The sequence below is a fragment of the Panthera onca genome, chromosome A1 (genome assembly GCF_046562875.1).
Source record: "Panthera onca isolate mPanOnc1 chromosome A1, mPanOnc1 haplotype 2, whole genome shotgun sequence".
Lineage (NCBI taxonomy): Eukaryota > Metazoa > Chordata > Mammalia > Carnivora > Felidae > Panthera > Panthera onca.
The window spans coordinates 99816993-99833198 of record NC_138339.1 but is presented as its reverse complement, the minus strand read 5'-3'; the positions used below and the strand labels follow the sequence as shown (position 1 = coordinate 99833198).

The 16206-nt window shown below is 35.3% G+C and overlaps 1 protein-coding gene across 1 annotated transcript in view; it reads right to left on the bottom strand.

Annotated features, from left to right (window-relative positions):
- The window catches only part of LOC132680408 (ankyrin repeat domain-containing protein 31), a 128403-nt gene that overhangs the window by 20814 nt on the left and 91383 nt on the right, over positions 1-16206 (bottom strand). The window contains exons 20-21 of the mRNA XM_078448944.2: positions 14993-15089; positions 11094-12096 (exon numbers count right to left, since the gene is read on the bottom strand). Coding sequence (XP_078305070.2) covers positions 11094-12096; positions 14993-15089 — 1100 coding nt within the window. The remainder of the gene's footprint in view (positions 1-11093; positions 12097-14992; positions 15090-16206) is intronic.

Here is a 16206-nt window from a genome sequence, read left to right as displayed (position 1 = left end):
GATCAAGGGACTAAGGAACAGCCAGGAGGAGCTAAAAAATGCTATTAATGAGCTGCAAACTAAAATGGAGATGACCACGGCTCGGATTGAAGAGGCAGAGGAGAGAATAGGTGAACTAGAAGATAAAGTTATGGAAAAAGAAGCAGCTGAGAAAAAGAGAGATCAAAAAAATCCAGGAGTATGAGGGGAAAATTAGAGAACTAAGTGATGCACTAAAGAGAAATAATATACGCATAATTGGTATTCCAGGGGAGGAAGAGAGAGGGAAAGGTGCTGAAGGTTTACTTGAAGAAATAACAGCTGAGAACTTCCCTGATCTGGGGAAGGAAAAAGGCATTGAAATCCAAGAGGCACAGAGAACTCCCTTCAGATGTAACTTGAATCGATCTTCTGCACGACATATCATAGTGAAACTGGCAAAATACAAGGATAAAGAGAAAATTCTGAAAGCAGCTAGGGATAAACCTGCTCTAACATATAAAGGGAGACCTATAAGACTCGTGACTGATCTCTCTACTGAAACGTGGCAGGCCAGAAAGGAATGGCAGGAGATCTTCAATGTGATGAACAGAAAAAATATGCAGCCGAGAATCCTTTATCCAGCAAGTCTGTCATTTAGAATAGAAGGAGAGATAAAGGTCTTCCCAAACAAACAAAAACTGAAGGAATTCATCACCACTAAACCAGCCCTACAAGAGATCCTAAGGGGGATCCTGTGAGACAAAGTACCAGAGACATCGCTACAAGCATGAAACCTATGGACATCACAATGACTCTAAACCCATATCTTTCTATAATAACACTGAATGTAAATGGACTAAATGCGCCAGCCAAAAGACACAGGGTATCAGAATGGATAAAAAAAACAAGACCCATCTATTTGCTGTCTACAAGAGACTCATTTTAGACCTGAGGACACCTTCAGATTGAGAGTGAGGGGATGGAGAACTATTTATCATGCTACTGGAAGCCAAAAGAAAGCTGGAGTAGCCATACTTATATCAGACAAACTAGACTTTAAATTAAAGGCTGTAACAAGAGATGAACAAGGGCATTATATAACAATCACAGGGTCTATCCATCAGGAAGAGCTAACAATTATAAATGTCTATGTGCCGAATACCGGAGCCCCCAAATATATAAAACAATTACTCACAAACCTAAGCAACCTTATTGATAAGAATGTGGTAATTTCAGGGGACTTTAACACTCCACTTACAGAAATGGATAGATCTTCTAGACACACGGTCAATAAAGAAACAAGGGCCCTGAATGATACATTGGATCAGATGGACTTGACAGATATATTTAGAACTCTGCATCCCAAAGCAACAGAATGTACCTTCTTCTCGAGTGCACATGGAACATTCTCCAAGATAGATCATATACTGGGTCACAAAACAGCCCTTCATAAGTATACAAGAATTGAAATCATACCATGCATACTTTCAGACCACAATGCTATGAAGCTTGAAATCAACCACAGGAAAAAGTCTGGAAAACCTCCAAAAGCATGGAGGTTAAAGAACACCCTACTAACGAATGAGTGGGTCAACCAGGCAATTAGAGAAGAAATTTAAAAATATATGGAATCAAACGAAAACGAAGGTACAACAATCCAAACGCTTTGGGATGCAGCAAAGGCAGTCCTGAGAGGAAAATACATTGCAATCCAGGCCTATCACAAGAAACAAGAAAAATTCCAAATACAGAATCTAACAGCACACCTAAAGGAAATAGAAGCAGAGCAGCAAAGACACCCCAAACCCAGCAGAAGAAGAGAAATAATAAAGATCAGAGCAGAAATAAACAATATAGAATCTAAAAAAACTGTAGAGCAGATCAACGAAACCAAGAGTTGGTTTTATGAAAAAATAAACAAAATTGATAAACCTCTAGCCAGGCTTCTCAAAAAGAAAAGGGAGATGACCCAAATAGATAAAATCATGAATGAAAATGGAATTATTACAACCAATTCCTCAGAGATACAAGCAATTATCAGGGAATACTATGAAAAACTATATGCCAACAAATTGGACAACCTGGAAGAAATGGACAAATTCCTAAACACCCACACGCTTCCAAAACTCAATCAGGAGGAAATAGAAAGCTTGAACAGACCCATAACCAGCTAAGAAATTGAATCAGTCATCAAAAATCTCCCAACAAATAAGAGTCCAGGACCAGATGGCTTCCCAGGGGAGTTCTACCAGACATTTAAAGCAGAGATAATACCTATCCTTCTCAAGCTATTCCAAAAAATAGAAAGGGAAGGAAAACTTCCAGACTCATTCTATGAAGCCAGTATTACTTTGATTCCCAAACCAGAGACCCATTAAAAAAAGAAAACTACAAGCCAATATCCCTGATGAATATGGATGCAAAAATTCTCAATAAGATACTAGCAAATCGAATTCAACAGCTTATAAAAAGAATTATTCACCATGATCAAGTGGCATTCACTCCTGGGATGCAGGGCTGGTTCAACATTTGCAAATCAATCAACGTGATACATCACATTAATAAAAGAAAAGATAAGAACCATATGATCCTGTCAATCAATGCAGAAAAGGCATTTGACAAAATCCAGCACCCTTTCTTAATAAAAACCCTTGAGAAAGTCGGGATACAAGGAACATAGTTAAACATCATCAAAGCCATTTATGAAAAGCCCACAGCTAACATCATCCTCAATGGGGAAAAACTGAGAGTTTTTTCCCTGAGATCAGGAACACGACAGGGATGCCCACTCTCACCGCTGTTGTTTAACTTAGTGTTGGAAATCCTAGCATCAGCAATCAGACAACAAAAGGAAATCAAAGGCATCAAAATTGGCAAAGATGAAGTCAAGCTTTCACTTTTTTCAGATGACATGATATTATACATGGAAAACCAGATAGACTCCACCAAAAGTCTGCTAGAACTGATACATGAATTTAGCAAAGTTGCAGGATACAAAATCAATGTACAGAAATCAGTTGCATTCTTATACACTAATAATGAAGCAAGAGAAAGACAAATAAACTGATCCCATTCACAATTGCACCAAGAAGCATAAAATACCTAGGGATAAATCTAACCAAAGATGTAAAAGATCTGTATGCTGAAAACTATAGAAAGCTTATGAAGGTAATTGAAGAAGATATAAAGAAATGGAAAAACATTCCGTGCTCATGGATTGGAAGAATAAATATTGTCAAAATGTCAATACTACCCAAAGCTATCTACATATTCAATGCAATCCCAATCAAAATTGCACCAGCATTCTTCTCGAAACTAGAACAAGCAATCCTAAAATTCATATGGAACCACAAAAGGCCCCGAATAGCCAAAGTAATTTTGAAGAAGAAGACCAAAGCAGGAGGCATCACAATCCCAGACTTTAGCCTCTACTACAAAGCTGTCATCATCAAGACAGCATGGTATTGGCACAAAAACAGACACGTAGACCAATGGAATAGAATAGAAACTCCAGAACTAGACCCACAAACGTATGGCCAACTAATCTTTGACAAAGCAGGAAAGAACATCCAATGGAAAAAAGACAGTCTCTTTAACAAATGGTGCTGGGAGAACTGGACAGCAACATGCAGAAGATTGAAAGTAGACCACTTTCTCACACCATTCACAAAAACAAACTCAAAATGGATAAAGGACCTGAATGTGAGACAGGAAACCATCAAAACCCTAGAGGAGAAAGGAGGAAAAGACCTCTCTGACCTCAGCCGTAGCAATTTCTTACTCGACATATCCCCAAAGGCAAGGGAATTAAAAGCAAAAATGAATTACTGGGACCTTATGAAGATAAAAAGCTTCTTCACAGCAAAGGAAACAACCAACAAAACTAAAAGGCAACCAACGGAAAGGGAAAAGATATTTGCAAATGACGTATCGGACAAAGGGCTAGTATCCAAAATCTATAAAGAGCTCACCAAACTCCACACCCGAAAAACAAATAACGCAGTGAAGAAATGGGCAGAAAACATGAATAGACACTTCTCTAAAGAAGACATCCGGATGGCCAACAGGCACATGAAAAGACGCTCAACCTCGCTCCTCATCAGGGAAATACAAATAAAAACCAGTATCACCTCACACCAGTCAGAGTAGCCAAAATGAACAAATCAGGAGACTACAGACACTGGAGAGGATGTGGAGAAACAGGAACCCTCTTGCACTGGTGTGAGAATGCAAATTGGTGCAGCCACTTTGGAAAACAGTGTGGAGGTTCCTCAGAAAATTAAAAATAGACCTACCCTATGACCCAGCAATAGCACTGCTAGGAATTTACCCAGGGGATACAGGAGTACTGATGCCTAGGGGCACTTGTACCCCAATGTTTATAGCAGCACTCTCAACAATAGCCAAATTATGGAAAGAGCCTAAATGTCCATCAACTGATGAATGGATAAAGAAATTGTGGTTTATATACACAATGGAATACTACGTGGCAATGAGAAAGAATGAAATATGGCCCTTTGTAGCAACGTGGATGGAACTGGAGAGTGTGATGCTAAGTGAAATAAGCCATACAGAGAAAGACAGATACCATATGGTTTCACTCTGATGTGGATCCTGAGAAACTTAACAGAAACCCATGGGGGAGGGAAAGAAAAAAAAAAGAGGTTAGAGTGGGAGAGAGCCAAAGCATAAGAGACTATTAAAAACTGAGAACAAACTGAGGGTTGATGGGGGGTGGGAGGGAGGGGAGGGTGGGTGATGGGTATTGAGGAGGGCACCTTTTGGGATGAGCACTGGGTGTTGTATAGAAACCAATTTGACAATAAATTTCATATATTGAAAAACAAACCAGCTTAAAAAAATCTGTTGTTTATTAAAAACAAACAAACATTCCCCAGATAAACAAAAATGGAGACAATTTGTTGCTAGAGTACCTGAGAAGAAATACCAAAGGAAGTTTTTCATGTTGTAAGCAAGTGACCTCAAATGGTAATATGAATCCACATGAGAAAACAAAAAGCATCACTAAAGGTAATTATACATTATAGAACACAGAATGAACAAATATTTATTCCCCTTCCTTAACTGATTTTAAAAATCATTGTATAAAACAATAGGTATATAATGTATATATTTAGAAATAGCACAAAGGAAGTGTGTGGGAGCAAGGTTTTCTTGGGCTAGGGGAATGATACCAGATGGTAACTCAAATCCACAGGAACAAATGAAGAGAACCAAAAAGGGCAAATAAGAAGGTTAATAAAACAAAACCTATAAATACATACTTGCTTTCTTTTGTATTTCTTTACAAATCACAAAGTTTTATGAAGTCATAATTACAACAATGAATTGTTGCATTTGAGATATAAAAGGGGGAGAGAGGGGTAGAGCTATATAGGAGTTACAGTTCTTTATCTTACTAGAATTAATTAGTATAGATATGAAGCTGATTCTGATAAGTGAATATATCATAGCATAAGCATTATGGAAATACTTCAAAAAATATGTCACTAAAGTCACTAAAGAAAAGTCACTAAAGAAACTAAAGTGACTAAAGAAACTAAAATGCTACACTGGAAAATATTCACTTAATGCAAAAGAAAGCAATAAAGGAAACATGGAGGAACAAAAAAGACATGAGACACATTAAAAACAAAAAGTAACATAGCAGACATAAGTCCAGTAATATTAATAATGTTAATTAAATGAGAGTGGATGAAAAAACTTATTCAAAAAGTAGAGGCTGTCAGACTTAGTTAAAAGAAAAACAAGATGTATGCTATATGCTGCATATAAAAGACAGATTAAATTGAAAGAGACAAGAAAATTGAACTTAAAGGATGGAGATAGATAGATCATGCAAACAGCAACCTCAAAAAACTGCAGCAGTTATACTAATATCACACAAAATACACTTTACAACAAAAAGTAATACTAGAGATAACAAGAGACGTTTTATAATAAGAGAGTTAATGCATCAGGAAAATATAACAATTATAAACACACATGCACCTAATAAAAGAGCACCAACATACATGAAGCAAAAATTAAGATAAATAAAGGGTGAAACAGACAATTCAACAATATTATAGTTGTCAACACTCCACTTTAAATAATACATAGAACAAACAGGCAGAAGATCAATGAGGAAAGAGAAAACTTGAGCAATATTATAAACTAACTACCCCCAACAGTCATCTATAAAAAACCTTCTAACAACAGTAGAATAATTATTCTTCTCAAGTGCACATAGGATGGGCCACATGCTAGTTAAGCCACAAAGTAAATCTCAGAAACTTTAAAAAAAAATTTTTTTTAAATGTTTTTATTTATTTTTTTCAGACAGAGAGAGACAGAGCATGAGCGGTGGGGGGGGGGGGGGGGGGGGGGGAAGGGGAGAGGGAGACACAGAATTCGAAGCAGGCTCCAGGCTCCGAGCTGTCAGCCCAGAGCCTGACGCAGGGCTCAAACCAGACTGTGAGATCATGACCTGAGCTGAGGTCGGACGCTTAACCGACTGAGCCACCCAGGCGTCCCTAATCTCAGAAATTTTAAAAGGACTCAAAGAATACTAGGTATACTCTCTAAATGCAACAGAATGAAATTAGAAATTAATAAAAGAAAAAAATGGAACACTCACAGTTATGAGGAAATCAAACAACACACTCCTAAATAAGTAAAGGATTAAAGACATAATCAAAAGGCAAATACTTTGAGATGAATAAACAAACAGCATACCAAAAATGATGGGATGCAGCAAAAGCAGTAGGCTAAAAGTAAATTTATAGCTGTAAATGCCTATATTGAAAAGAAAGAAAAATCTCAAACCAATAACCTGCACTTATAATGATGACACTGAAAAAAGAACAGCAAACTAAACACAAAGCAATCAGAAAAAAGGAAATAATAAATACTAGAATGGAAATAAATAAAATAGGCAATAGAAGAATGATAAAAATCAATGAAATCAAAGTGGTTCTTTGAAAATATTAACAAAATTGACAAAACTTTAGCGACAGTGACCAAGGAAACAAGTGAGAAGACTCAAATTACTAAGATCAACAATGAAAATGAGTGCACTACTACTGACCACACTGAAATAAAAGGGATTATAAGAGAAACTATCAATAATTCTGTGCTAATAAATAACAAAAAATGGACAAATTTCTAACAAAATAGAACTACCAAAAATGATTCAAGAAGAAATAGACAATTTGAAAAAACCTGTAAGAGACTGAATTAACACTCCAAACACTATGTACATAAAGAAAAAAAAATCCAGGTACAGATGGCTTCATTGCTGATTACTATCAAGCATTTAAAGAGAATTTAATACTAATATTTTGGATTACCAATATTCTAAAAATAGAAAAAGAGAAACATTTTTGTGAGATCAGTATAACCTTAATATCAAACCAGACAAAAGACAACACAAGAAAACTAAAGACCAATATCTTTAATAAATATGGATGCAAAAATCCTCAAAAACATATTAGAAAACCAAATCCAGCAACATATAAAAAGAATTATATACCATAACAAAGTGGGATTTATCTGCTTTTCCAGGAATGCAAGGTTGGTTTAATATCCAAAGATCAATTAATGTTCTACACCATATCAAGAGAATACAAAACAAAAACCTTATGATCATCACAACCGATGTGGAAAGAGCATTTGACAAAATCCAATACCCTTTCATGATAAAGACACTCAAGAAACTAGCAAAAGAACTTGCTGAGCCTAATATAGCGCATCTAAGAAAAAACCTATAGCTAACATTGTACTTAACAGTGGAAGCCTAAATTTTTTCTAAGAAACATAGTCTCATCTTAGGGAAAAAACAGAAGTGTGATCTCACTGTTTTATTTCAATACTGCACTGGTGTTAGCCAGTGCAGCTACACAAAAAGAAATGAGAAGCATTCACAATGGAAAGAAAGAAGTAAAACTGTCTTTATTCATAGCCAACTTGATCATCTATGTAGAAAATCCAATGACTTCTACAAAAATTTACAGGAAGTAGTGAGTTTAGCAAGATTATAAAATAACATCTCAATATACAAAAATCAATTGAATTTCTACCTATGAGCAATAAACAACCAAAAATTGACATTTAAAAAATATCATATATATTACTATCAAAAACATGAAATACTTAGGGATAAATCTGGTAAAAGATATGAAAGACCTGTATACTGACTCCTACAACTGCTGGGAAAAATCAGAAAATGTCTAAATTAACAGAGAGCTATATCATGTTCATGATTTGGACAACTCAATATTGCTGAGATGTCATCTGTCCCAAAATTCATCTACAGATTTAGCTCAATACCAATATAAATGACAGCACCCCCTTTTTTTTAAAAAAAGAAGCTGACAAATTCACTCTAAAATTCATATGGGATTGCAAAAGACCTAGAATAGCCAAAACACTTTACAAAAGGAAGAACAAAACTGGAGGACTAACACTACCTGGTTTTAACCCTTATTACAGAGCTGCACTAATCAAGACAGTATTCATAGTAAGATAGACAAATAGATAAACAGAACAGGGAGTCCAGAAATAGGCACATATATGGACAAATGATTTTCTACAAAGGTGCAAAGACAATTCAGTAGAGAACAATTTTTTCAACACATGTAGCTGGAAGAATTGAATACCCATATTCAAAACTAGGAATTGGGATCTTGCTCTGTACTACATAAAGAAACTAATGGACCACAGACCTAAATTCTGGGAGAAAATCTTTGTGACCTTGGGTTAGACAAAGACTTCTTAGATATGATACTAAAAACGTAATTAGTCAAAGAGCAAATTGCTAAGTTGGACTACATCAAAATTTTAAACTTCTGTTCTTTATAACACAATTTTGAGAGAATGAAAAGGCAAAACTATATTAGGAGAAAATCTTTTTGCAAAGTATGTATTGGATAGAGGACTTATATCCAAAATGTATCAAATAAGAGAATGAGCAGCCAATAAAAAAACAGGCAAATATTTGAAAAGGAACTTCACCGAAGAATAAGTATGGATGGCAAAGAGCATACGAAAAGATGCTCAACATAACTAATCATTATGAAATGCAAAATAAAACCACAATAATAAACTACTATACATATGTACATATTATATACATACATCTACATTATATGTTAGTATGGCTAAAATTAACAGACGGATCATACTAAATGCGATAGTCAACAAGTGGAAATAACCTAAATGTCTATCACAGATGAAATGACAAATTGTAGTACATACATACACACTTAGCTAAGTAAGAATATGGAGGAACCACAACACTCATCACAGCTGGTGGGAATGTAAAATGTTACTAACAACTTCAGCAGTTTTTTTAAAAGTTAAATATATACTTACCATATTTCATCCAGTCACTCCACTCCTAGGTATTTACCCAAGAAAAGCAAAAGCCTGTGTCATACTGAAATTTGTACACCAATATCCATAGTAGCTTATATGCGATAGTCAACAACTGGAAACAACCTAAATGTCTATCACAGATGAAATGACAAATTGTAGTACATACATACACACTCTAATGAGGATGACTCTCAAGTAATTATGTTCAGAGAAAGAGGCCAGGCAAAAATGAACACATATGGTGTAATTCCACTTTTACAGAATTCTTAGAAGTGCAAACAAAAGTAAAAGGACAGAATGCAGACCACTAATTATCTGGAGTTCAGCATGGGAAGGAAGAAGTATGAAGGAGGTACACAAAATTGCAAAAAGAAACTTTTGGGGGTGATGGATATGTTCATTACCTGTTTGTGGTTATGGTTTCACAGATGTATACATACATCAAAATCTGTCAAAATGCTTAATTTAAATACACATAGTATGTATTTACTATGTAAATACATATGTAAAAACATGTAATTTAAATACATATGTTAATTATATCTCAATAAAGCTGTTAAGAAATAGCTGAAATATGAAAAGTTATATTAAAATTTTATTATAGCTGCTCCAGAGAAGTAGCCACAACTGCCAAAATTTGAGTTAATGTAACTAATTTACTAACTAAAATCTGAGTTTCTCTGGCTAATCTGATGTAGGTACTACTTAGCAGTAACTGGTTGACAGGTAAGCAAACAGGAACATCAAGAGACCTGAGATCAAGCCACTAATTTGGTCTTTAAACTACAATGTGAAATTTTAAAATTAATTTTTTTGCTCCTAACTTAAGTAAAGTTTTTTTAACTAGGAAAAGCCTTATTAACCAGCAATGGAAGGACTAGAAACAGTGGTCATTCAGATTAAATTCCAGTTAGCCTGGACCAATTTCTATTGAACTGGTGGCCCGTTAGCAAAGAAACATTCCAGGATTCTTAAAATCACTGCCATTCTGAATTCCTCTTTCAAAAAGTCAAAGTCAATGTAGGGAAAGGGGATAGGATGCCTGTTTTGTAGGCATTTTCTAGTAGAACAATTTTTTCCTCTTCTATTTATTAAAAAATTTTTAAATGTTTATTTTTGAAGGAGAGAGACACAGAGTGTGAGTAGGGGAGGGGCAGACAGAGAGGGAGACAATCTGAAGCAGGCTCCAGGCTCTGAGCGGTCAGCACAGAGCCCAACGCAGGGCTCGAACTCACTAGCCGTGAGATCATGACCTGACCTAAAGTCAGACGCCTAACTGACTGAGCCACCCAGGTACCCTTTCTTCTTCGATTTTTATGCATATGTGATATTGTTTTCATTGAGTCAGATTTATCCAAATTCCAAGTCACTTCTTATTTCTAAATTGAACTTCTATAGAAGATGAATTTATATCTATCCTTTATCTGGGTAAGCTTCAGCAGTGCACAGTAATTCCTAAAACTGTAGAACCAAAGATAGCTCCCATTTATTATTTTTATGTTGTTCTTAAATTCTTCCAGGGCCAATATAATTGACTAACTCTGGCCTGAGAGCCCAAAGGTGCTAGTGACTAAAATGTATAGAGCAACCCAAAAGCATGATTTCACTAGCTAAGAATACAACGTTTTTGTCCCTTCATTCAAGAAGCCAGCCAAACCCTACATCCATAATCAGAGCTAAATGCCTACTTTATGAAAGAAACATTTAATTGCTTATTTATAAAATTACATGATTTTAGAGAAAAAAAAGGATACCTGTGTTTTGAATTCCAGAATGTTATTTCCTGGATTAATTCTTCCTAGTAATATCAGATCTTTTATCTGCATACATTTTTTTCTGGGAGCTGTGCTATTGTTTAAAGGCTTTTTTATAATATGTTGACGGCCAGATCCCGAGGAATAGGAGCTCTCACCATCATGAGCATGGGGAACAGCAAAAACTGATTTTTTAAGATATGATTTCACCTGATGCCCAGTAGTACTGCCTAAGGCATCAGTCCCTTGGTGTGCCGAGGATTCTAATGTCCCCCTAGGTGGCTGCTGGGAAGCTATTTTCCTGTTTCCTCTTTTCGGATCACAATTGGTAGGAGCCTGATCGCAAATAACAGTTGATAGATGGGCATCATTTTCGGCAAGTCTGCTTGTAGTCTCTGAAATATTTAATGTGCCAGTTACTGCTGAAGGACTACTGTAAGATTCATTCCCTTTGGCTGGAGTTTCTGTAAGATCATTTTCTTTTTGTGAATATTCTGCTTGAGCAAGAAAAGCAACAGGCTGGGATGGTAATTTAATCTTCTTAGTGCCATCTGAATGTCTGGATTTTGATAACCCATCCAAGGTACAGTCATTGACATTCTGTTTAGAATTCAGCTCATTTCCAAAAAATTCTTCCCTTCTCACTGTCTCTAAATTTACACAAGTGTTGGTATTTTGGCTGCCATTCCACGTTTCCAGAGATGACTGTGTTTCCTGTATGCTTCCACAAATAAGGCTGACAGGAGAACATGAACCTGAATGGGGCTGCACTGAATTTCCCAGACTGGTAAGCCTTTGGCTGTCCTTTTCACTAGAGATTTCTGAGCTGGATGGCAGCCTCTTCAAACCAGGACCAGATGCAGATGTAATGTTTTTATAGTTTTGAATTTTCTGGCTAATTTTTTTCTGTTTTTTTGCCACAACTAAAAGGCTCTTCTGTCTTGTGGCCAAATTAGCCAGTTGTTCTCTGAGGACTCCTTGCTTAAATGATTCTATGGACACTCTAGAGAAAGAAACAGAAAGAGAAACAAAAAAACAAAAACAATAGAAAACTTTTTTTAGCAATCATGTAGATTTTAAAGATACTTTGTCTCAATTTAAATTTTAATCAGCCCAAAGTACACAAGTATTTCCTTTGTAAGGAAAATGACTCTTAAGGTAAGTAAGACTGCCTTTTTCTGGAGGTGATGGTGTGGTTATCCACATTTATATTATTTATCAGTTGTGAGTCAACCCTGAAAAAAAAACAAATGTGGATTGTTTAGTTGGAAGGAGGAACACCATTTTTAAATTCAGAGTTTGCTTACCTGTTTATAGTGGAAAGGTGTATCGGGAAATAAAATTTGGGAGTAAGTTCCATTCAAGTTCCCTTAGAGCTATGGAGGAGTGAGACTGTTTTGAATAATTATATCTGAGCTGGACCTGAGAAATGTCAATCCATCAAGTAATTACTGTAATTGTACTCTGAACCTGTATTGAGGCACTTTCGGGTCCAGAGGGACTACTAGGACAAGCATTAACCTGTGTGACCACAATGGGCTTGAGAGCGAGAGAAAATGGCTGCTTCACACCCTTCTTTTGGTTATACCCATCTACACTACAGTGACCTTCAGGATACTGGACTCTTTGTTTCCAGTAGTTCTCAAACTTTTTGGTTTTATGACTGTTTTATACTCTTAAAAATTATTGAGGACCCCAAAGGGCCTTTTTTCATATGGGTCTATCTATCAATATTTACTGTTCTACAAAATAAAACAGAAAATTTTAAAACACAAGAATATACAAAGATACATCCCATCGGCTATTAGAATAATGATAGCACCACACATGTGGCCTCTAGAAAATTCCATTATACACTCATGAGAGAATGAGAGCCAAAAAGTTTCATTATAGAAACAGTTGTGACTTCATACACCCCTTGAAATGGTCTCAATGACCTTCAGGGATCACCCTAAAGCAGCTGCTTTAAGGGATAGCAATAGTATCACAGTTTAGGGTTGTTCGTACTGAACTTCAAGCAGACCAGATGTTAGAGTGAATAGTAGACGTAGGTGGAAGAAGCAGTAAGAATATTAGCAAACAGCTAGTAGCATAAAATACAAGAAGCTGAACAGAGGAGAAAAAATTAGTAATACCACATTTAAAACAGAGTTCAGACAGAAAATAAAAATGGTTTTAAGATTACAAGATTTTAAGTCTTACAATAGTATTAATAAGGACTTACACACCTACAAACCCAACTGCCTGGGAACTTCCCAAAACTCCAGGTATATTGTTAATCATAGAACATAAAGGAAAACTGAAGCTAGTCTTCCCCAAAGTTTACCTTCTCCAAAGGTAATTGACCTACCTGTAGGTCCTATAAGCTCACTTGCTTTATACTAACAGGAAACCAGAAAAGAGAAATAATCTGTAATATTTATTCACTGGGGAGAAAAAAGCAAAATGAAGATAAAAGATTTGTAAATGAAAATAGAAAACTGATTTTTAAATAAGTTCAGAAAAAAACTGAACATGCAATAGATGTCAAATGATTATAAGAATATAAAGAAAATTAGAGGGGTGCAGGTGGCTCAGTCATTTAAGCACCCGACTTTTGATTTTGTCTCAGGTCATGATCTCACGGTTTGTAAGATCGAGCCCTGCATCAGCGTGGAGCCTGCTTGGGATTCTCACTCCCTCTTTCTGCCCCTCCCCCAATGGTACACACGCACAGCACTCACACTCTCTCTCTTAAAAATAAACAAACTTTAAACAAAAGAATATAAAGGAAATTAGAAAATAACAGGTGAATAAGGAACAAGGTCAAAAAGATAACTGCAACCCCATATTCACTGCAGCATTATTAACAATAGCCAAGACATGGAAGCAACCCATGTGTCCATCAAAGGCTGAATAAAGAAGATGTGGAATGTACAAATGTACACACACACACACACAGAGGAATATTATTCAGACATTAAAAAGAAAGAAATCCTGTCATTTTTGACAACATGCACAGACCTTGAGAGCATTATGTTAAGTGAAAGAAGTCAGACAGAGAAAAACAAATACTGTATGGTCTCACTCATATGTATAATCTAAAAAAACAAAAAACAAAAAACTACAAAACACAAAAAAATGAACTCATATATACAGAGAACAGATTGGTGGTTGCTAGAGGTGGAAGGTGGAGGGTGGGTGAAATGGCTCACCCATTTTGACCCCAGGTCAAAAGGTACAAACATCCAGTAATAAAATAGGTCAGTCATGGAGGTGTAATGTATGGCATGGTGACTATAGTTAATAATACTGTATTGTATACTTGAAAGTTCTCAGAGAGTAAACCTTAAAAGTTCTCATGAGAAAAAAAAAAAAAAGAAGGCATAGGTAGCTAAGTCTATGTATGAAAAACTAATAAAAATATGCCCAAACAAGAAAACAATATATCTTTCTCAAAAAAGGGAAAAGAAGAGGATATAATATAATCAGGATAAAACCCCTTAAAAGCCCTGAGAGTTTAAGACATACACAAAACCACAAAAAAACACATGGTTACACCACTTAGATAACATTTGTGATAGCAAAAAGAAAAAATTTTAGTGTAAAAAATCTGAGCTTACTATGGAAAGAAATTTATTTTGGGGATTCATGACCAGAGAGGCTGTCATAAAATTCTTGGCTATGGACAACTTTTTAAGATACTAAAATGTCCTCTTCTGAATATTTCAAGTAATAAAAAAGAAAAATATCTTTCTGGGAAGTACAATTCCCCATGAAGGTAATAGATTAGATGACCTCATGGTCATTCTTTGGCCCTAAGCAACAATTGTATTCTTAAAAAATTCCACACCTAACTATTGTAGCTAAAAAGGGGTAAATTATGAAAATTCTAAAGCAGTTCTACTTTTTTCACTCACCTGTATTTTTTAGCCAGATCATCCCTTTCTGCCTTCTGTTTGGCAAGCACATTATCCATAACCTCTTTTATCTCTAACATCTTTTCAATGTATTGTTCTGGAAACATGGTAATAAAATAAAAAGTTAACTGAGAGATAGCAATTGTTACATTTGATCACAGAGGACTCAGCCTTACTGTTAAATTTTAAAAAATTTATTTCCCTACTCTGCTCCCCAGTATCAATGGCCCAGATATATAAACCAAGGCTCATTGAATTATGCCACCCTATGGAAGTACCCTGAAGAGGGCAGGCCAGCTTGAGTTCTAATCCTGCTACTCCACTAAGTTCTGTGACTCTGGACAAGACATATGTCCCCTTTGGTTACTTTTCTTATTTGTGAAATGAGGGTAGGAAATAAATATTTTGTTAAACTTACTTACTTTTAAAACACAAAAGGAACACATTGTAAGAAAAATTTTCAAATAATATGAATGTTTACACAGAAGAAAAGTAAAAAAGAGTATCCCACTTTCACCCCCCGTTTCTCCTCTTTTTTACTCCACAAAAGAGACTACTGTTAATACTTTGGGAGGGCACTTGTTGGGATGAACACTGGGTGTTGTATGGAAACCAATTTGACAATGAATTATATTTAAAAAAAAAAAGAATAAAGAAAAGACCTATTCTTGATTTGAAAAAAAATACTTTGGTAGCAGGGTACCTATTTGTGTGTGTCAATTTTTTTTTAAATTGTGTATTTATTTAATGCACTGTTCTATATATTTATACTATATGTAACTATTTATTATATTTACCTAATAATAAGAATCATGCCATCAGTTCTTGTTCTTTACACTTAGCATTTAGATAGGGCTATATGATATCTAAGTTCACAAAGATCTATATAAAATTATTTTTATAATAATTACTTAAAATTTTCCTATTTTCTTCCACTGCTTCCTAAGTAACAGCATCATGCTCTGCCCCATCCATCACAAGTCCACAAGATTTACACACAAATGCCAATTATGTCCAAGTCCACATTCCCAAGTAGTAAATGGAAAGGCTTAGATGAATACATTTTCTTTTAAATGACTTTATTTTGTTTTATTTTATTTTATGTTATGTTATTTTGTTTTATTTTATTTTATTTTATTTTATTTTATTTTATTTTATTTTATTTTACTTTTGGCTTTGTTTCTTACATTTTTTCCCTAATTATTTCAGACCAA